General features: G+C 38.4%; 1 protein-coding gene across 11 annotated transcripts in view; it reads right to left on the reverse strand.

Moving 5' to 3' along the window:
* The window catches only part of LOC129725472 (potassium voltage-gated channel protein Shal), a 520,683-nt gene that overhangs the window by 115,646 nt on the left and 381,914 nt on the right, over positions 1-23,123 (reverse strand). For all 11 annotated transcript variants that reach the window (XR_008728092.1, XM_055681351.1, XM_055681350.1 and 8 more), the window contains one exon: positions 16,383-18,920. Coding sequence is in view for 10 of the 11 variants with exons in the window: in XM_055681351.1 (XP_055537326.1) it covers positions 16,383-17,497 (1,115 nt within the window). In the remaining variant the exon portion in view is untranslated. The remainder of the gene's footprint in view (positions 1-16,382; positions 18,921-23,123) is intronic.

A 23,123-nucleotide genomic window follows, 5' to 3' on the forward strand; every position in this document is an offset into this window, starting at 1 on the left:
CCCTTCACTAAAATGCTGTTTCAGCGTGGTAGCGGGAAGCATCAGCAGCAGGCTTGCATGAAGTGAATACATCAGCCAGCAACTTTCTCTAAGGCCTCTGCCATAGTAGACGCGAAAAGCGGCGCGAACCGATTCGCTCGGCCGTAGGTTTATGCACAGCTCTACTGATGGCTGTACATTAACCTACAGCCGAGTGAAACGGTTCGCGTCGCTTTTCGCGTCTATTATGGCAGAGGCCTAATGGGAAAGTTGTATCATTTTGTTCAGAAGAATATTATTGTCGGTAATATTACAGAGATGCGATTGCGTAAATCCGATTTTGGATAGAACAATTGTTCTTTTGAGAACAAATAAAACACTCATTTGAAGAGTTAATAGCTTTTGGTACCAATAGCAGTATAGTGACAGCCTCAGCGGTAGATGCAGATGCAGCCGGTACTTCCCTGAGGCCGATGTAAAGGTAAATGGGAGCAGCACGGCGAAACAGTTCGGGTTATGCTTAGACGCGCGTCATTTTTCGTTGTTGATATTCCCCACATGAAACGACGCGCTTTCGTATGATAGCGGTGGTATTAGCGGTAGATGCATTTGCCAACACTTCCTCCAGTAAAGCCGTGTCTAGTTTTCAATGTGAAAACACCTTTCTCATTGTGTTGACCGTGCGCCTTAGTCCTCACTTTCAAGGTAACACAGAGATGTAAGATAAACACTACATCCTATGATAAATTGAACAATTGTCCTTAGAACGACAACAAATGAATTAATGAAGATTTAATTTTGAATTAGAATACTTCTCTCAGGAAGTTCGGCTACGTAGGGATGTGAAATGAAAATCTAAAAATGAAAAAAGTGAGAAAAATTTCAAATGCTAATAAATCGGTTAGTTTTCGATGGATTTTCTTCGTTTTTGCAGTAATCGATTAGAAAATCTTCTAAGATTCCTACCAAATGCATGAAATTGCAATTTTATCATTCGAACTATTGTACTTATTGTACAAAACACAAAATTCGACCTCTGATTGGTCGTTATACCGCGCTTTCCCAAGCACGGTCGGCAGAGTTATGGACCTAGTAAATTGGGAATGCATCATTTGGCCTATTTAAGAGCTTCATCAGATAATAAACAACCATTTCATCGGATATTTAATTGAACAACTGAAATTTGAAGAACACATATGATTATTTGAAGAGTTAATATTTTCTCGTTTTGCGCTATTAATTATCTTCATCTACATGCATACTCTGATTATTATTACGTGTTTGCGTCGCTTAGTGTTTGGCTACGGTCATGCAGAACGCAAATAATGGCGCGATGCGATTCGGCAAGACGAAATCTGTTGAAATGTATAGCTCTACTTCGCCTCAAAAAGAGCTGTACTTTTCACCACGGTAAGGCGAATCGCATCGCGCCGGCATTCGCGTTCTGCATAACCGTAGCCTTTGTTCCGTTCCCGTTTAATGATGTCGTATTAAATGTGCATATTACAATTCGGCAGCACTTCAACGTCTCATTTGCACAAAATTTAAAAATATTCAATGAACTTCATTCAAAATATCAGACGAAAAGAAATTACAATACTGCCAATGAACGGTCAACGTTTATTTACTAGAAAAAAGTAGGAGGTTGCATCCAAGACACGACCGTATAACTGACGTAGAACTGCCCACACTATTAACAAATGCATTGTTGTAAGTGTTTCATTAATGAGTCATAAAGTCTCCAAACACTTGCTTTGTGCTGCCTCAACAGTGGGGGAATAAAGACACTGAAGACACGTGCTGTAAAAGCCGTTTCACTTTCAGTAAACTGCTAGTATCCAGCACAGATTGCTCGGTGTTGTCAAAAAAAGATTAACCCTCAAATATATGTTTATTTGCCTTAAGAATGGCATTTTGCTGCTCAAAATTGGATTTGCTGAAGGCAACCTTTGTGCTGCCATAGTAGTGGGGCAAAACGGCAGTCTGATGACACACGCTGAGAAATGAGAAGAACCGCGCTCTTCCTGAGACATGGTGACCAACCACAGGGTAAGTGATTTGTTTGATTTAAAGGCAGCCACAGGCGCAACCCGCTGCAATCCGCCGTTACTGCTGAGTGCTAATATCTGCTGCTACTGCAATTCGCATTTGATTTTTGTATACAGCGAATAAACACCGATGGTGATCTCACACACACACAATGATTATAACCCGTATTGTGTTGCGGTTTGTAACATCAAGCGATTTTGTTTGCTCGCTTTCGCGTGTTGCATCATGTTGCAACTGAGCAGCTGGGAGACGACGAAATTCTGTTCATGTTGATTGATTGAATCGACTTCAATTTATTCCTGTAAAGTCGAAATAATCACCTTTGTTGAGGCGTTCTAACAGAACAGGACAGTTTGTTGTTCAAAATCGGTTATGTTGATCGCAGCTCTTGTGCTTCCCCAATAGTGGGGGACATAAGGTAAATAAATAAAGTAAATTTTTTGATCGCGACAGAATTTGGTTGCTAGAACCCAGCACAATGTTTGTGTTATTACCAAAAAAAATTATCCTTCAATTACTTGTTTATTTGCCTAGAGAAAGATATTTTGCTGTTCAAAATCTGTAAAAGCTGTTTTCGCATTCAGTAAATAAGACGGCCGTGACAGATTGTGTTTTCTTGGATTCAGCACAGAATGTGCTATTGCAAACCTTTATTGCGGGAAGAATACCGAAGCCCTTAACTGGCATATCGAGACGTTTGGTGCTACCTCGCTGCTGCTTAGATACGTGATGTGATTTGTTTACTGGCGCAACCCGCTGCTGCTATTACCGCAATTCGCTACGATGTGGCTAACTAGTTATACTATTCTGTCGACCTTTTTAGAAAAAGGCAGCAAGCGACCAATCAGAGGCCGTTATTTTCGTTTCAACAAGGCTTGACAATTCTCAATAGTACAATAGTTCGCATAATCAATCAACACTTTTCTACATTTGGGTGGATGCGTGTATAATTTTCCAATCAATTGCTGCACGAATCAAGGAAATCGGTTGAAAACAAACCGATTTATAAGCATTTAAAAAGGGACATTTTTCGTCCCCTTTTCGTTAATAGTTTTCCTATTTACATCCCTATATGGTAGGCTAAAGAAAAACGTAGTTCTACGTCAAAATGACTGACACGCAAGCAGCCGGGTAGATAACCCGGTCTTTCTTGTAAAAGTATTCTACTTCAGCCTTGCGGTCGTGGCTTTGCCTACAACCTTCTTGTGATTTTTTTTTTTTGAAAGATGTCCATGACCTTAAGAGGCGACATTTATTTAGAATCGAAGTTAAAAAAAATTCAATAACAATGGAACTCAAGTTTTAAAATTTGAAAATTTACCTTCTCATGAAAAGTTGTTCACGTTTTGTATAAAGCAGCGGTTCTCAACCTGGGGTACGCGTACCCCTGGGGGTACTCGAAAGCCTTCAGGGGGTACGCGAAAGAAAAATCAGTAATGGCGGACAAAGCAATTTTTCTTTATAATTTTTATTTTGTTGTTTAAACTTGCTCATAAAACATGACAGTAACAATCAAATAAACCATAGTTCAATTTGCAACCTCAACTAGACTACCACAACATGATTTACCACTACTCTCTCCCACTCTGCGAGAACATTTCAAACCAGGGGGTACAATCGATATGAAAAATATCGCCAAGGGGTACGCGGGGGAAAAAAGGTTGAGAAGCGCTGGTATAAAGGAAACGTGCATAATATGTTTATTAGCTTAGACCTTTCATATTTCACACTTGAACAAGTTTATTATATGGTGTGGAGAAATACCTCTTCTCCGACATCTTACGAGAAACTTTTTTCAACTTATCATTGAGCCATATTTCCTATTGTTTGTTTCATATTCTTTTAACATCGTGAGGGTTTCATTATCAATAGCCTGACAAAATTGAGGTACGTGACATCTTACTTTCACTGTACTTTTTGTCGACTGTTAGTTCACTCAGAAAGTTTTTTTCTGCTTCACAGTCTTTAAAATGTAAAAAACGACATTTTTCTCTTACACCGACGATTCGAATAATTTGTATTCTTTATCAAGGCTGATAATTATTACTAGACATTACCGATTCGCAACCAGCGTTGCAAATCGAGCGAGAAGCAAAACTTTTATTCTCCTTTCTGCTTGAGAACGAGACATATGCTACGCTTCTCAAGTCTTCTGCACACACGCTTTGGAGATACTCTTTCTTCTTCATGCATTCCCCTGAGTGGCTGCAAGCACGTACCGACACAAACAAACTCTTTCGTATTGCTTCTCAGCTACCGTAAAAGAGTACGCGAGTTCCTGCTAGTGAGCAGTAGGGATGGGCGATACTGTCTGAAGTATCGATACCTAAGTACTCGAATACTTTTGCGCAAAACGATACCAAGTATCGTAGTATCGGCATAGAAAGTATCGATTCCAAAATACTCGATGCTTTTTGCCGAAGTATCGATACCGTTGGTATTGATACTGGTATCGCCCATCCCCAATAGAAGGCATCGGTGGTATCGGTATCTTTTCAAAGTATCGTTGGCAAAGTATCGATACCTACCGTGTAGATATAATAAGTCGTTATAGACTGTGTGCGTGAAGAGATCACTCTCTCAGTAACAAAAATAAACTCCCACCGGGCAGTGTGTGCAGTTCATCGTTGGCGTGCTGAGATACGGGAACACAATAGTAGAGGGTGATTCGACTTTGGTTTAGAACTATTTATACCTTTCCCAGTAGTTTAATTGGCCAAAACACCTTGCCGGAGACAACGGAGATTGCGGGTACGAGTCCCGTCTGGACGAGGGAAAAAAATTTCTAAGCCTAAAAAGTCACACCTTTTATTCCCGTTCATTTTCGCATCCTCGCAAACTGCATACATTGCCCGCTTTACGAAACTTAAAATGTAAGTCATATGACAAAAATGAAATTAGTTCGTAAAGTAAAAAAATTGTTCCATAATCGACCTCAAGGCAACATTTTGGATTGTAAGATGGCAACTTTCGGTTTCTGGAACACAGCCAAAAATGGCCGATTTCCACCCATTATAATTATATCCGGATCTAGAATGATACACAGGAGCTAAAATCGATCGAAATTGTCTTCCAATGCCATTATGAAATCCAAAATGGCGACTTTCGGTTTCGGAAAAACAGCGGCAAACGACCAAATACCACCCAATAAGGGTATTTCCGGAACCGTAATGATGCACTTAAGCCACAAATCGACTTCAGACAACATTTTGAATTGTAAGATGGCAACTTCCGGTTTCTGGAAAACAGCCTGAAATGGACGATTCCCATTAACTATGAGTATCTCTGGAACCAGAAAGATGTACGGAAGCTAAAAATTGATCACAGATACAATCTTGAATTTTAAGATGGTGACTTCCGGTGTCTGGGAAACAGCTGGAAATGACCAAATACCATTCAATATGAATGTTTTCGGAATCAGAATTACGCCCAGATGACAGAAATTGATTTCACAGGCAATTTTAAAATCCAAAATGACGACTTTCGGTTTCTGAAAAACAGCCCAAAGTGACCAAATATCACCCAATAAGAGTATCTCTGGAGCCAGAATGTTGCAAGTAGCAAGAAGAATTTACCTCAGACACCATTATGAATTGAAGGATGGCAACTTCTGGTTTCAGGAAAACATCCAAAAATGGACGATTTCCGTTTAACATGAGTATCTCCCAATCTAGAATGATACACAGCAGCTGAAATCGACTACAAACCCCATTTTGGATTCTAGGTTGGCGACTTCCGGTTCCTGGGAAACAGCCGAAAATGATCGAATAACACCAAATATGGGTGTTTCTTCAACCAGAATGACGCTCAGAGGCCAGAAATTATTTTAAATACCATTTTGAAATCCAAGATGGCGACTTCCGGTTTGTGAAAAACAGCCTGAAATAAACAAATGCTATCCAGTATGAGTAGGGTAATCGCTCCATTATGCATCTCAACAGCTTGGTGCACCTATATTCATCTTATATCTCTCATTTGTTCAATTTACCGTCAAATTTCTAAAAAATTTTGAAAGTAAATCTATTTGCTTCACGATTTTCTCAAGTGGCTGAAAATTTTACGTTGAAAATACGGTAAAATTTGATGATAATTTGATCAACGAGGCGTGATGAGATGAATATAGGTACTGAGATGAATATAGGAGCGGTTACCCTATCTCTGGAACCAGAATGATGCAAGGAGCTAACAATTGACCTCATGCACCATTTTGAATTGCTAAATGGCAACTTCCAAGAAACAGTCGAAAATGACCAAATAATACTCAATATGGATCGGAATCGAGATAATGCATAGAAACCAAACATTGACCCTGGACACCATTTTGAATTTAAAGACGACCGATTTTAGTTTCTGGAAAACAACCAAAACACCTAAATACCACCCAATATAGGTATTTCCTGTGTCAGATTGATGCCAGAAAATCTGCTGAAAATGACCGAATACCACCCAATATGAATTTATTTAGAATTAAGGCGATGTACAGAAGCCAAAAGTCGAGGTTGTTGTCATTTCGATAAAACCAATCATTTTAAACGATTTGTTATTTGACTTTGATTATATCCTATGGCCGATTCGTCGTGCATTTGCAGACTTTAAACACATTGCAAGGAATCAATGAATTTGGAACGTTCAAATAGTACGATACCACATTTAAATTATGTTGAGACCACATATATCAATCAAAGCAGGTATAGCTTTCAATAGACTTCGAATTTCTTCTCTTTCCATAACTTTTGAGCCACATATCAAATTGTTATGAAGTTTTTTATTTGTTAGTTTGAGAGATGACTCGTTCGTATGGCACTAGTTATGTTCAAATAAGTCATGTAATCTTTGAGAATAATAGACTTTCGTTGTTTTATAAACAATTTAATACATAACGGTTGCTTAAGCTCGATTTTAATCAAATGAAATGGGAACGTATAGGGCAGCCAAAATTTTAAACCACGTGTTCAATCATAATTCATCAGTTAACCCTTAACTAGCCCGCTCATCTGATAATAATATTAATCAAATCGGTTGTGTAGTTTCTGAGATAATGAAGTTTCGTGATTTTCACATTTCGGTATATTGCAGACGAAGTTACAGTCCGATTACAGTAAAATTCAATAGGGTGTTATAAGACAGCTAGACTTTTAATTTTACACTAATTTTGTGGAAATTGGGTCAGCCATCTCTGAGAAAATTGAGTGAGTCCAAGTAGTCTTAGGAATATGTTCCTTTTCATAGTTGGATTTCACAATTTCAAACATAACAGGCAAAGTAATAGTCCGATTGCAAAACAAATCAATAGGGTCTTATGGGGCAACTGGAACTTCCATTTGACACTGATTTTATGAGAATCAGTTCAGCCATCTCTGAGAAACATGAGTGAGATTAAATAATCTCCAAAACACGTTTCTTTTTGTAGCTTTTGAACCACGAGTTCAATGTTCATAAAATTCAAAATTTTAAGGTATTTCAGGTAGCCTGTTCAATTGAAATCAATTTTGTTCAAATCGGTTGTGTAGTTTTTGATATAATGATATTTCATGATTTTTACATTTTGATACATAACCTCGAAACTAAAAATCTGATCACAAAGAAATTCAATAGGGTCTTATGGGGCAACTAGAACTTTCATTTGCAATTGATTTCATGAAAATCGGTCCAGCCATCTCTAAGAAAGTGAGTGAGAATAAATATCTGCACATACACATACACACACACACACACACACATATATATATATATATATATATATATATATATATATATATATATATATATATATATATATATATATATATATATATATATATATATATATATATATATATATATATATATATATATATATATATATATATATATATATATATATATATATACACACATACAGAAAATGATCAGCTCGTCGAGCTGAGTGGAGTGATATATGCCATTCGGCCCTTTGGAGCACTTTTATACTTTCGGTTTTGCAAGTGATTGCTATACCTTTCTAGGAGAAAGGCAAAAATTGAGATATTTACGATGTCAGCATTGCAAATTGTTTCTCTTAAAAGGCTTTAAAAGTCGTTCGAAGACAGTTTTGAGATGAAACTTGAAATACAAACCTAAATTAATCCACCTAGCGGTCAGACCCAGCCTTTCTCATTCAAACTTATTATTTGTAAAAATAGATTTACATGAACGCTTCAATCCAATAAATGTGTTTTCACTTTTTGGGTTCTAAAATATTGATGCTGTAATAGAAGTATAAAATATGAAAATTGACGTAATGTAAATGCTCAAGAAATAGCGAAATAAAAGAAATGACTCTTAATTTCGAACAAATCAATCACGAGCGATACCGGAAACAATCAAATGGTACGATACTACATTTAAATTATATTGAGGCCACATATATTGATCAAAGCAGGTATAGTTTCAAATAGCCTTTGAATTTTTTTCTTTCCACAACTTTTGAACCACATATCAAATTGTTATGAAGTTTGTTAGTTTGAGAGATGACTCGTTCGTATGACACTAGTTATGTTCAAATAAGTCGTGTAATCTTTGCGATAATAGAATTTCGTTGTTTTATTTACAATTTAATACATAACGGTTGCTTAGTTCGATTATAATCAAACGAAATGGGAACGTATAGGGCAGCCAAACTTTGAAACCACGTGTTCAATCATAATTCAGCAGTTAACCCTTAACTAGCCCGTTCATCTGATATCAATATTGTTCAAATCGGTTGTGCTCTTTCTGAGATAATGAAGTTTCGTGATTTTCATAATTCGGTACATTACAGACGAAGTTACAGTTCGATTAGGGGCCATCCACATACCACGTGGCAAGATTTTTAACGATTTTGACCCCCCCTCTCCTTCCGTGGACAACTGCCCGTATAAATTCTAAAAAATTGTATGGACCGTGGACATTAGCCATCTCTTCGATTACACAAACGCCTGCTAGGATACCATTAAGATTGCAGCAATTTATGTAGAAGCGCTTTCATGCGTAGACAAAATCCGAAATCTTGCAATTTTTAAAATGCTGTATCTCTGGAACGCTACATTTGGTTTTTTACTGATAAGTGATTCCTATGTAAAATCGTCTGCTAAACACATTGGCGTGGTCAAAATCAAAATCGAAGGGGGGTATTTTGAGGAAACTGCAAATTAGGTTTTGAATCGAAAAAAATGCAATGTTGGCAACACTGCAGAAAAAAATTGAACACGTAGTTCGATTCTACATCTAAAACCTTCCAAAATGATATGTCAATATCACCTGTTGCTCTTCAGAGTCCCGAGATATTCACAAAATAAAAAAGGAGTTTTGCTAAATTCGCAAAAAGTGGAGGCAGTCCCATTGGCCGACGGGTCCACCAATCAGTACAACACTTTGTACTTATAAGTTCCGGCTCAAAATACATCGACTCACAAATTTTGGTCGAAATCGGAGATGGTCGATGCATTTCCTCGGACACTTGACATGGAATAACCCATATGCGCTTTAAAATATGTAACAACTTTGCAGAAAAAAGTTTTTCTCTAGAATGTTGTTATAGAGCTCTTTTCCCAAATTTCCCTCTAAATTTGGTTTCTGGACCATTGTGCATTGGATCATACGAATTTTTTCTTCATTCGAATTGCAATATAGGAATTTGATTTCTATTTATTACAACATGGACCGGTGCATGGTATTTACTAAGAAGTAACTAATGTTGGCTTCCCCCGGGGACTGCCTCGTTCGCTTAGCGACCTGCCCCGTAGAGCAAACCACCGCAAACGAGGGGGCGTCTGTCTGCACCTCTTTGGATGCAGTCGCCCTCCTGGTCCTAGGCGCTTTCTCGGCCGCCTTCACCTGAGCTACGAGTTCTTCGTGCTCTTTTCTGGCTTCATCAATGGTGCTTCGAAGCAGGAGGAGGCTCTGCTTCAGGTCACCAGCTTTATTCCGCCTCTTCGCCGAGAACTCGATTATGGCCGTGAGTTGTTCAGTCAACGCCGCCACTCTTGGTCGCGCGTCCATACATCTTTCGACGGCCTTGACTGGTGAGGGACCGTCTACCAAGATGTCTGGTGTGGACATGGACGGACTCGCCGTTTTTCCACCTCCAGGCTTCGCCGCATCCGTCTCCGCCTTCTTCTGCGGAGACCGCTGGATGGCATCTTGTGCAAAGGGATTTGGTAACCTCTCCGCACCCGTCTCTTTCGTTATCGAAGGATTCATCTTTACTTAATTGAGTCCCCCTTCCAGCCGCTATCCTTGTCCATGGTCGCCTATGTGGTCTCATAGTGGTCTATGCCGAAGCAGTAAGGTCATGGCTAGGGTAAGCAGTCATAGTGCCTTATGGGCAACTATGACTCCACCGACCGGCGCAAGTAAGGAACAACCGTGTCACGTGTACAGTCGAAGGGATCTGCTGAAGACTGGAGCCGGCCGTTTTTTGGATTATGGCCTTCAGTCGGTAAAGGTACTGGATTGCAAACAATTGCATCCAAGATAGCTCAACTATTAATCTTTTCAGATTACCTTTCTGGGGATCTCTTCACAATGTTCGATATTGGGCAATAAGAACGAGAACACTTTGGCTAAGAAGGGCCTAACAAACAGTAGAATTTATGAGAGCGATAGTCTCAAATCTCGTATATCAATCGACTTAGTTCGACGAGCTGAGCATTTTCTGTATGTGTGTGTGTGTGTATGTATGTAACGGTCTCCCAATCTCACTCGATTTTCTCAGAGATGGCTGGACCGATTTTCATGAAACTAATTGCAAATGAAAGATCTAGTTGCCCGATAAGAGTCTATTGAATTTCATTGTAATCGGATTCTTAGTTTCGAGGTTATGTATCAAAATGTAAAACTCACAAAACTTCATTATCTCAGAAACTACAAAACCGATTTGAACAAAATTGGTATCAAAAGAACGGGCTTGTTTTTTGAACCATTTGTAAAATAATTTTATAATGATTGGACATGTAGTACAAAAGTTAAGCAAAGAAACGTGTTTCAAACACTGTTTAAACTCACTCATTTTTCTCAGAGATGGCTGGATCGATTTTCACAAAATTAGTGTCATATGGAAGGACGTGTTGCCTCATAAGACCCTATTGAATTTTATTGTTATTCGACTTTAACTTTGTCCGTTATGTATAATAATGTGAAATCAGGCTATGACAAGAAACATGTTTCTAAGACTGTTTGAACTCACCCACTTTTCTCAGAGATGAATGGATCGATTTTCACAAAATAAGTTGCAGTAGAAAGGTCTAGTTGCCTGATTAAACCCCATTGAATTTTATTATTATCGGACTGTAACTTTGTCTGTTATGTATCAAAATTTAAAAGTTATGAAACTCCATTATCTTAGAAACTACACAACCGATTTGAACAAAATAGGTATCAAATGAATGAATCTTTAAAACCCCTAAATAACGAATTTCATGATGATTGAACATGTAGTTCGAAAGTTATGAAAAGAAACGTGTTCAGAAAACTTTATCAAATTCACTCGTTTTGCCAAAGATAGCATCACTGATTTCAACAATCTTAGTTTTAAATTGAAGGTTTAGTTGCTTTATTGGTACCCATTTAATTTGATTATAACACAGGTTGACAAAATCTAAAAAATGCTGCTCTAGTGCTCATAATAGTTGCCCTAGAAAGAAAAAAAATTCACAGGAAAAGCTATAATTTTTCATTTTTTCTTAGTTTGACTTTCGGGGCAACACTTGTGTTGACCAGTGTAATCGGACTTTTATTCTATCCATTATGTGTTAAATTGTAAAAATATTGAAAATCTCTTCTTTCAAAGATTACACGACTTATTTAAAAAAAAGAGGTGTCGCAAATTCGGATTTCAAAATGAAGTATGAAGTTGATTCCTGGTCTCTGAGCATCATCCCGGGTACTGAAAAACTCACATTGGGTAATGTTTGTCCCTTTTAGACTGGTAGGAACCGGAAGCTACTGTCTAGAAATTTAAAATGGCGTCTGAAGATGTTTTCTGGCCTCAGGGTATGATACCGCTTCCCCAAATCGTATTGGATGATATTTGTCATTTTAGGCTGTTGATCGGAAGCTGTCGCCATCTTTGCCATAGAAATACCCAGATTAGGCAGTTCAACTCAACTCAAAAAACATAGTTTCGAGAAAAACGTGTTTGAAAATTTGCGTCAAAAATTTATTTTTCGATTTTCAAGAAAACTTTTAAGTTTAAGATTACCAATCCTTATTCAACACCTTCAGGTCTATTATGCACATATTACGTGCTCACGTTATCCAAGTTAAAACCTTATTTTCACTAACTTTATGAAAAAATTTCGATTTGTGCAGCAAAGGCACTTCTACTCATAACTCTGGAATATTTGTGATTTTCGAAATGGGATTTCGTGTGATGAAACTTAACTGTATTTGGCATCGTTTGCCATCAAAAACTCAAAAATGCAAAATTTTGAGTTGTGCCAGTGTTGCACGAAGCCGATGATATGTTAAATTTTAAATGTTCGGTATAGTTGTGCTGTTGGCTACCAAAAATTTGTTGTTTAGAATGAATAACAAATCTAGCAGAAATAATCAAGGTGTATTTTTTAAGTGTTGGAGTAAATCTATTTCAACAAATTATAAGTTCGAAGGAGAAAGGCTGGGTCTCACCGCTAGGTGGATTAATTTAGGTTTTGGCATAGGTACTATGTACAAATGATATTAAGTATAGAAAAAGCCTCAAAAATAATAGAAAGCTTTAGTTTGTATCTTTGCCGCTAGAGACGTTACAAAATCTAACTTTTCAGTCTCATACTTTAGCAAAATGGAGTCTATAGGTAAGTTGTAGATAATAACGTTACAAAAAACTTTCCTGCATATTTTTTCTTCTAACTTTTCTTGTTTTAGAGATACACCGTTTTGTACCAGACTAGTCCTCGAAAGTCGATTTTTTTTAATATCTGAGGCGACATCCATAATTACGCAAAAAACACAATTTTTGGACCCCCACCCCCCATATGTAACGAATCGTAACGCCAACACCTACCATCTAATGAAAATTACGTAACGCCAGAGATTTTTACGTTACGTTTACGATACGATTTTACGTTTACGTTACGTAACGTTAATCTTACCTCCCCCCTCTCCTATGTAACAAATCGTAACGGTTAAGGATACCCTCACCCCACTATGAGCGTTACGTAATTTATGGACGCCGCCTAAAGCACTGTAGCATTTAAAAGGCAACAATATTCAGCATTTTTGCACATCAGTGAAAAATAACTTTCGCAAAGACCGAGTTATTTCGAACAAAAAATAATATCATTTTTGTAGGGTGCCGAACGTCTTTGTCAGTGGTTTTCTTCGGTAGTTTTTCTGCAGCAATCTTATGCAAAAGGGGGCCGAAGAAAACCACTGACGAAGACGTTCGATACCCTATATATTTAGACAAAAACTAGCAAGCGGACCCTGCATAGGAAAAATGACTATCATAGTCACTCTACGACATTGATTGAAACGTTTGTCCCTCCCGGTATATTTTTTATATTTTTTGGCAATAACCTAATCTGTGTAGTCGCGAAGTTACGGATTAAAGCTGATTGTCATTCTTTGAGGCTTTTTGCATACCAAATATCATCTGAAGATAATTTGTTAATAAAACCAGTGCTTGGAGAATGAAAAAAAAAACACAAATCTGAGCTTATTTGAGTCTATAACTCAGAAGCTCTCTCAACTTCTACAAAGGTGTGTGTCCTTATAATATACAAATATATGCTGATTATTGTTGCCTTCTAAATGCGAAAGTTTTTAGATATTCCAAATATCAAATTTCAAGGACTAATCTGTTACGAAATGGTGTAACTCTAAACAAGAAGAGTTAGAAGAAAAAAATCCACAGAGGAGTTTTTTGTAACGATATTTCCTACAACTTTGCCGAAGACTCTCGATGGTTTTTCGACAGATTTTCAACCTTTGGTTACCAATAAACTCTGAATGAATTTTGGAAACATATTAACATATTTTTGAATATTGGAAACATATAAACCTAAAAGAAACGAGAAGTACTACGCGTTGCAAACATGCACATTTTGATACACACTCCTAAAATTCGGAACATTTCCGATGTCTATTAGTCACGTCAAGTTCTTAAGTGAGGTTTTCTAACCAGGATAGTTTTCTAGTAAAATGAAACCGGTTTCAACAAAATTGTTACATTTTTCGTGAAGTTCTGGCTATTTAAAAATTGGTCTAATTTTGCCTGTCTCAATCGTTTTGTCTACCCCCTGTGTGCATGTGCGATCGAGTTAAAGTCAGTCGGTATCCTCTCACCGAACACATTCAATTGCCGGAGAAGTTTCGATAAGCTGTAATTATTTTACGAACTTATGTCGATAAAGAAATAAAATCGAAAACGCTTTTCATAAAAATTGTTTTCCTACTTAAAAATCCAGCTGCTATCGATGAATTTATGCCAAGAAGAAAATAGCTCAAGTCTTACAAAATAGTATAAAGCTGCATGGTCTAAACTATTATTACATACTCTCTGGGTAAATATAAAATAAGTAAAAAAAATTGTTTCAAGTAAAGAAATTTACACCTTTTTCGGACATTTTATGGAAGAAAAGAACTAAGAAATTTAGTAGAGTATAACGGAAACCGATAACTATTTCTTTGATTTCTAAAAGAACTATTGTTATGAACAAAATGTTTAAAAATGTATACAGTGCTTTTTCGCTTTTATGAACAGTCGTTTTTATCACTACTCGCCAAATTCACGCTTGATTTTCTCATGTTTTTTTTTCGTTTTTATCACGCTTTAAAAAAAATTTAAATCAAGAATAATATACTTCCAGTTGTAGAAAATGCATTCGAAACATCATTTTCATTTGTGCCTTGTGTCCTTGCATGTGTATAGTTTTATGAACTCAATTTATTTGATGATTTTTGAGTGTCATATCTGTTACAAATAATTTGTGTCATAATTTTGAGAAAAATGAATCGTGGAATACGTATTTAATTAACTTTGAAATAAAAATTACCTATTATTAGAGCAGTTGAGAAAAAAAGGTCTGTTAACAACTAGTGCTTGGATTTAAAAAAAATAAAATCAAGCAGTTCTACAATTTTACATAAACAAGCATTAGACTCTGCTAACTATGCTAAAGAATGGACAGTACAAATCATATTGATATTGCATGTATAATAGCCGAGGGAAAGTTCGTGAAAATGCAATGGAGAAAAATATCATAAATTAACCTTTTCTTGTTTATTCATTTATATCTTGAACTTATATCCCCTTAAACCATAAAAGTGCATCATTTTACTCAAAATATCATAAATTTAAATTGAATCCAACACAAAAAATTAATTTTTTATCATTTTGCTAAATTCACGTTTTCGTAAAATCCACATTTAATTTTTTTTGGCCTTGATAAAATCGAAAAAGCAATACTTGAAATACTCAAGTATTGCAATACTCGAAGTGCATTTTTAGAAAATAGCAATAACAATAAAATGCATCCCCTACCCATTATGAAGAAGAAAAACATTGCACATATTTAGACTTCAAGATGCTTGAAAAGAAAAATTGCTTTGATAACGGTCACAATTCATCAAAATTGACTAATGTCAAATCTGTTACAGACAGAAACAAACGGCCGGGTAACCCGAACAAATGAAGGTGACTAATTTGGTACAGCTTGCAACATTGTTAGTCATTCCTACCCGTTATTTGTTTTCGGTCCGCTGTTGCGTTCCTTTGGTGGGTCTAAAAAGTTAGGCATTTCATGCCATCTCGCCACCAACCGAGCGGCAGCTGCTTAGTCACTGCTGTCGTCGAGAAACGAGCAGTAATTAATTGTATTTACTCGTGAACTCGATTGACACATCGTACCTGAAATGACGGTCACGCCGCCGACCCTTTTCCGTGTATGTTGCACGGCTGGCCGTCGATCGTCTGCCACCGACTCATTAACCTTTTTGGAGAAGAAAAACGACTCCGCAACTCCGACAGTTTTTCCTTTCTTCCCAGCGCCCAGAGCGATTTCAATTTCCCTAAGAGAATAAATCATTGGATATTACGGCGCTTTGTGGTATGTTTTCCATTAACGATAATTACTTCCCCCGAGTGGACCAAGCCGTGCTCTCGCGGCAGCTGGTTAAATGAAGCCATGGCAGCGAACTAGCATCTCCGTCTGGCTCCGAGAAAGGGGAAAAATGACGTAATTACTGGTTTTATGGTCGACATTTGTACTAGTTTGAACCGTGTTTTGCTTCGCGTGTACAAAACTGTTTAAAAATGAAGAGAGTATAGATAATATTTTTTGCTCTTTGCCGGGTCGGTCGGCCGGAATTGATTACACTGTTTTACGAATTACGAATAGTTGCATCGTACTCACCCTAACGTTGTCATTGTGACAATTGTATACCAAAATGCCGCTGGGATAGAAGTGAAGTTCGTACCGTCCACGTTCTTCTCGGCGTAGAACATGACGGTGGCGAAGATGATGATGGCCATCGCCAGCGAGAACACTAGGAAGCCCAGTTCGGAGGCGCAGGACTTTAGCGTGTAGCCAAGAATTCGCAGACCCTGCGAGTGACGGGAGAATTTGAAAATTCGGAACACACGGAACACCCGAAGCGTCACAAACGCGCCGGATACGTCGTCGTTATCGGTAATACCGAGACCGATATAGTACGGCATGATGGCCACCACATCGATGACACTCATTACACTTCGCATGAATTTGCACCGATTCGGAGCGGCAAACAACCGGAGCAGATACTCAGCGGTGAATATCATTACACAGGCCGTGTCCAAACAGAAGAAGACAATCTTGTACCGTTCACCGCAGGACAGTGTCCCGGCGCGGCCCGGCCGCAACCCACAGGGCACCGTCTCCACGACGTTGGCCATCACAGATACAGCAATGAAAAAGCCCGTTACGTAGTAGAACACGAGGGCGGCAGTGGAAGTATGCGGATTCTCGAATGCTCGCCACATCCGTTGTCTGATGTTGGTTAGCTGTTGCAGATTATTATCACTATTCTCCGACAGTTTGTCGTCCATCAGTCGTTCGGCATTTTCTCGCTTCCGGTCTCGATAGTCTTCATAGCAGCAGTCTCCGATCACATCTGGCATGATGCCGAAGAACGCCAACTCTTCGTCGTAGCTGAGCAGACACTCATGCCGAGGGTAGTGTAGTTTTCCGGTGCGATAGTAATTTAATATGTGCCTAAAGATGTCCGGATCACGGTCGAAAAAGTACTCTTTAGTGTCTTCATCGTAGAAAAAGTCCCGCTCGTTCGATCCGAGCAGTGTGTCCGGGTATTTTTCGACGGTCGTTCGCCAGGTTTCGAATCGCCGTCCGGACACATTGATGATAAGTTTCTCATCTTCCGACCGGAGCCGATCTTTGAACACCGGTGGTGCTGGTAGTGGGTGGGATGCAATGGGGACCCACCCGATGGCCGCCGCCCGTGCAAAGGGCAACCAAGCGGCGACCGAAGCCATACTATTTGGTGGAATTTTTCAATGGTCCCCAATGAATGTACCCGGAACGTTACAGTAATGGTTAGAACACTCCTTTGGAGAGGTTCTAAAATCAGTCGTTTGAATCGTTTCTCCTTATTCGAAGCCGTCCCTAAAGAGGATTGGAAAAATAAACCTTTCCCGTTGTTTCACCGTTCGTTGAAAATAAATCCAGTCGCGACTAGCGTTATGATTTTCCTCTTCTCTACAGATTAGACTTTTATTATTATTATTATCCTTCTCGCTGTGATACTTTTCTCCTTTATACATTAACGGCTACAAAGACCTAGCTAACCAAAGGCATTTTCGCTAAAATTATACAATTTCCTGCGACTGCTTCATGACTGCAAAGGAGCACCACGGACACCAGAATCGGCTTTACGTTCACTTAATCGCTTTTTTGTTGTTTCCTCACCGCAGTAATCATACCGAGTTCCGGCCTAAGCAGATGGAAAATCATGAGAGCTGCAAATTTCCAAGATTTCTATCAAGTCTACATCTTCACACAATTTCACATCGTTTCATCCTCAGCGTCGGAATATTGGATGGCTTTCAAACCATTGCACCGAAAACTGTTATCGTTAGAAAAAAAGTTCCGCTAGGTGGTTCACATCAACCTTAAATGGAGGGAAATTCCTAAACCATGCCGCGTGTGATTATTATTTATGTAGCAGGAAAATCGTTCACTTCCACACTTTTGAGTTCGGTTCGAAATCCAAAAAGCTCGCTCGCTTCCATGCACTACTAAGTGGCACTGCTGCGATGATTAATCACCCATTTCGAAAGCATTTCTGTCGGCTTCTACGCCATATGGCTCACGAATCCATTGCGGTTGCAGCCCCGAACCAGCCCACGCTCGACCAAACACTTGACTAGTAGCACTTGATCCTTAATTTCTCCTTCCTTGAATTGCTCTCGAAGTTTGCCGGTCCGGCCGCAGTTACCGGATCGCAATTCCCCAGCGGTGGTTGGCCTTCATGTTAATTTCTTCTTTTCGTCGTCGCTTGTCCCGGATCAGCAACCGACACTCTAACAAGCAATAATTCTTTCTCGGACAAAAAAACTCAAAACGGTGCTAAGTTTCAAATCCGGACAAAGCTTCGGTTTCGGGTATCCCACGATGAACCATTTCAACAAACCACACACATCTATAGCTGAAGGTACGTATAAGCGCGCAGCGAAGAGCGTGGAAGGGTGAGGGAATCCTACCGCTCGGGAAATGTCGAGCTTTCGCTGTCCTCTTTTGGGTCTCGAAGATGATGTAGGCGACGACGACTACGACGATGGCGATGATGGTGATTACCAGAAAACAGCCAGCGGCATCCACCTCATCATCGTAGCTGCAGAACACATACACACGTACCGAGTGATGCGCGTCCTCAATCCTCTCCGTTCTAGCGCTAGCCTGTGCGAAAGAGAACGAGAAGCCGAGAAGAAAAAATACCATTAGTATGATTTGTTTTGTGCTTGCTCGTTATTGTGTGAAAATTGTTGAGTTACTTTCAATCTGTTTTCCACTGTAATGAAGGGAAAACGTATGAAATCCATGCTTCTGGAAAGAAAAAAGACAGGAACTGCCCCCATAACCTGCATATAAAGCTTAGATTCACCCGGAGGCGTACATGGATAGAAGCGACGAGTGCGACTGTGCTTGACGTGAGTAGTCTGTAAAATTATTCACTGAACCGTGTTCAACAGTTCTGGTAGTTGATGTATGACCTTTCATCAAAACTACATCGGCCGGTGTAATGTAAACTGAAATAGGGAATATTTTAATAGATGCCTTCGGTTACGATATCTAACAGTCTACGAAAGGAACATGTCAATGCCGACTATTTGATGTAATGAATAGTGGAGCAAAATCTGGAAAAGGTTGTCTACTAAAGTGAAAATGTAAATAATGTTACCTAGTTGACATGAAGCCATTCGAAAATACTTTTGAAGGTTGCTCGAACACAGTTGTAAGTAGAGAGTGGGTGAAATGATGAAAATGTTATGTCAAATTTTAAATTTTAATTAGAAGTAAAAGGTCATTTTTACTGTTATAATTAAAAATATGCGGTCGTCCCTGAAAAACCGATCGGTTTTAATTTTTACAAAGCTGGGAATTATTCGGATTATGCCCTTTTTCCCGTTTTTTTTTTGAAAGCAGAATAACTTAGATATTCGTCAGAACACCTCCTTCGAAATAGTGATACCTGATAAAAGCTTGTTCAATTCTTTGTTGTTGCGGATTACAAACTCCAGATAATGCTGGATGTTTCTCGGTTTATTATTATCTCTTGCAGCGTTCCCCGTCAATTTCAGCACTTCTGCAGCAAATCGGGCCAGATCGACAGGCACTCCAGCACCAACACACATAATTTCCCCTACTCAGCACACGCTGAATTTGACCTGCTGCGAACTAAAGACCAGCACGGAATGAACAGGAATTTGTCTTTCCATTGACTTTGCCTTTTTTGTCATAACAAGACAAATTAACTCTCTAGTGCCCAAGTTAATTTTCAGATGGACTTCTAAAAAATCACTATGAATTTTTATAAACATTTTTAAAGTATTGCTTGAAGCTTCCCAGAGGATTAACTGAGGACCGTCAAAATGCGGCACTGGGCACTAGAGGGTTAACTTGAAAATTAGATTGAACAGAAGAGCGATGTGACCAGCCTTGTAAATGGTCACGGTACAACATCTTTTCACTGCGATAATCGTCTTTTTTTTTCTCAGACGGCGGAAAGGCTCACTTTCCTAATACATTCTTGAACAAACATGTCAAACGAGTGCTCGTTACCACGACGTTTTTTTCCTAAAACGTATTTTATCATTTTTCTAGAAATGAGAATCACGCACGTTGTGTTCAGAGATTTTGGAAATTACCCATATCATTGATCTCGTAATAATATTTCTCAACATAAATAGAACGAAAGGTACAGAAATAGGCCAAAACAACATCGACAAACGAATGACAATGTGCATCTCTTTGAGTGTCAAATCACCATCCTGTCCTTTGTGTGAGAGGTGACGGTTTTTTTACATTTACGAGTGAAAACCTACTGTGACGCACGCTAGATAACGGAGTTAAATGAAAATGCTGACCGTTTACAAGCCTGAATGTAACAATGAAAGAACTGCTACCAGTATAATAAGGAAACTTTTATTATTATCTTAAATTCGTACGAAGAGGACTGACGAAAAAACAAGCAGCGCGACGTAGCTGAAGGAATGAAGGAACATGAAAAAAGAGTAGGGTTGCGTAAAAAGCCTCGACCGAAAGGTTGAAGTAGAACTATAAAAGGCCGCTCCCATCAATTACGTAACGGTCATAGGGGGGAGGGAGGTTTCTTTGAGCGTTACAATTTGTTACACAGGAGAGAGGGGGAGGTAAGACCAGCGTTACGTAACGAAAAATTTCTGGAGAGACTCTCCAAAAACGAGCATATCTATCAAGAAAATCCTTCTGCAGCCTTACGTATTTTTTATGGGGGGTAGGTGTTGGCGCTACGTTTCTTTACATATACGGGGGTGGGGGTCCAAAATTTGGGTTTTTTTCGTTACGTAATGTACGGATGTCGCCTTAGTGGCAATTTTGACAAAATGCATAATTTTCCATCACATGTACAAACGCCAATATCTGAGCCCCCCGAATTTCAGTTTTTGATAAAAAAAGAGTGTTTTAGAGGGTTTTATCTAAAAGTTATGAGAAAAATTCGCTTTTTTGTGATGTTCAATGGGCTCTGTGAGTCAAATAATTCAATCCGATACTGAACCAAACCATGCAAAATATTCAAAAACAACCCCACAAAAAATAAAAAAATATATGAAAAAATTTTGGAATCGAACAGATTTGAAAAAAGTGCAAAAGGGTGGTTTTGTAGCTTGAAAAAGTCATTTTTTCATAAATCACGTTTGAGCAACCTGAAAACGAAAATGCTCTAAATAACATTATCATTCAATTTAGGGCTGAGAACCTTGACTTTTTCAACATCGATTTTTTTTGGGACACCCTAATGCAGATACTATATCATTCTTAATTCTACCGTAAAACGAGAAAATATTAAATCTTCAATCAATAATTTGATTTGTCCTTAAAAGGACAGTTGTTGTTCCATTTGAAACCGGATATGATGCTAATTGCGTCTCTGTGCATTCTGACAATTAGTGTTACACAAAAAATGTTTAGTACTGATTAGTAGCTCTAATTGCATAAATGACGAATGTCTACTACGTAATCGCAAAAATGTCTCAAACGCTAAATTCTTTGTACAAAAGCATAAAATGGTAGAGGCTTGAAAAGCATATTTTGGAAAATTTTAGGTGACGAAAAAGTGACTAACGCTACCACAATGAGGTTTCATTTCTATTCTAATTCAATTTCCCATTACTTCTATTTGCATACATTTTAAAGTTGCGGAGCATTTACATATCATTCATACTGGGAAATTCTACGATGCTTCACACACAAAATACGTACTATGCAGCAAAATGAGGAACCGATGTTATTGCTCATCGATCGATCGATTTTATATCGAAACTGTATTTTTGTAATTGTAGTTTTGCAAATGTATTTTTTTAGTATAAATAAACATGACCAAGAAGCCTTTGACTTTCACATGCGCTACAAGAAGAAGTAGTAGTGGCATGCCTCTACCATTGACATTTTGGTTTTTCTTGAAAAGATATAGAGTATAAAATAAAATAATTTGATATCCAAGAAGATATTTTTAAAATAACGTGTCATTTAAATAGCTCGAACCACTTCAGAATAAAGGCGTTCCATAACTTAAGAGGTTTTTAATATCATTACAATATGTCTCAAATATGTTTTAAAATATCAACATATTTTTTTTTCTTCACCTATAAAATATCAACATATAGAATTGGTTTAAGGAAAATTTCACTTTTTTTAATTCTGCCTATGGAACGTTGCACTGTGCGCAGCTGATATTCGCTACCGCGGTCGCTGTCGCTCCCATTACTGTTACCGTCACAGCTGCCGCTACCACTATTGCCACTAGCTGCTACAAGTTGGGACCGTCCTTCACACCATACACTCGTAAAATGATTAGTTTGAGCAGAAGCGAGCTCTCGCACAGCCAAAAGAATGCTTTCCTGGCTAACTGGATGTAATATTTTGTGCATCGTGATAGTGAAAGCAAACACTAAGCGACCAGTTAGAGATCGAAACTTGCGTTAAAACAAGGCTTGACTATTTTAAAAGGGCAATACTTCGAATAATCAAACTGCAGTTATATGCAGTTGAACGAATGCATGAATGATTTTCCAATCGATTGCTGCAAAAGTGAAGGACATCCGTTGAAAACTAGCAGGCTTATGAGTATTTGAAATTAAACCTATTTTTTCCAGTGTAGTTTTTATATTTTCATTTTGAAGTGGAACTTTCTGAGAGACGTAGCTCTACATCAGAACGATGGACTGCATCGCACACTGTTTGTAGGTATACAGATGAACGTTGTACCTCGCGCACATGAGTTTCTCGCCAACTGTGTAATTGTTTACAAACATATCGTTAAGATGCCACTGAAAAAAAAAACAGCCAAGCTTAGACTTGCCAGGAGAGCTAGTCAAGCGCGCTGGGTCCGAAGCTAAACAG

Source organism: Wyeomyia smithii, chromosome 2, assembly GCF_029784165.1.
Source record: "Wyeomyia smithii strain HCP4-BCI-WySm-NY-G18 chromosome 2, ASM2978416v1, whole genome shotgun sequence".
NCBI classification, from domain to species: Eukaryota; Metazoa; Arthropoda; class Insecta; order Diptera; family Culicidae; genus Wyeomyia; species Wyeomyia smithii.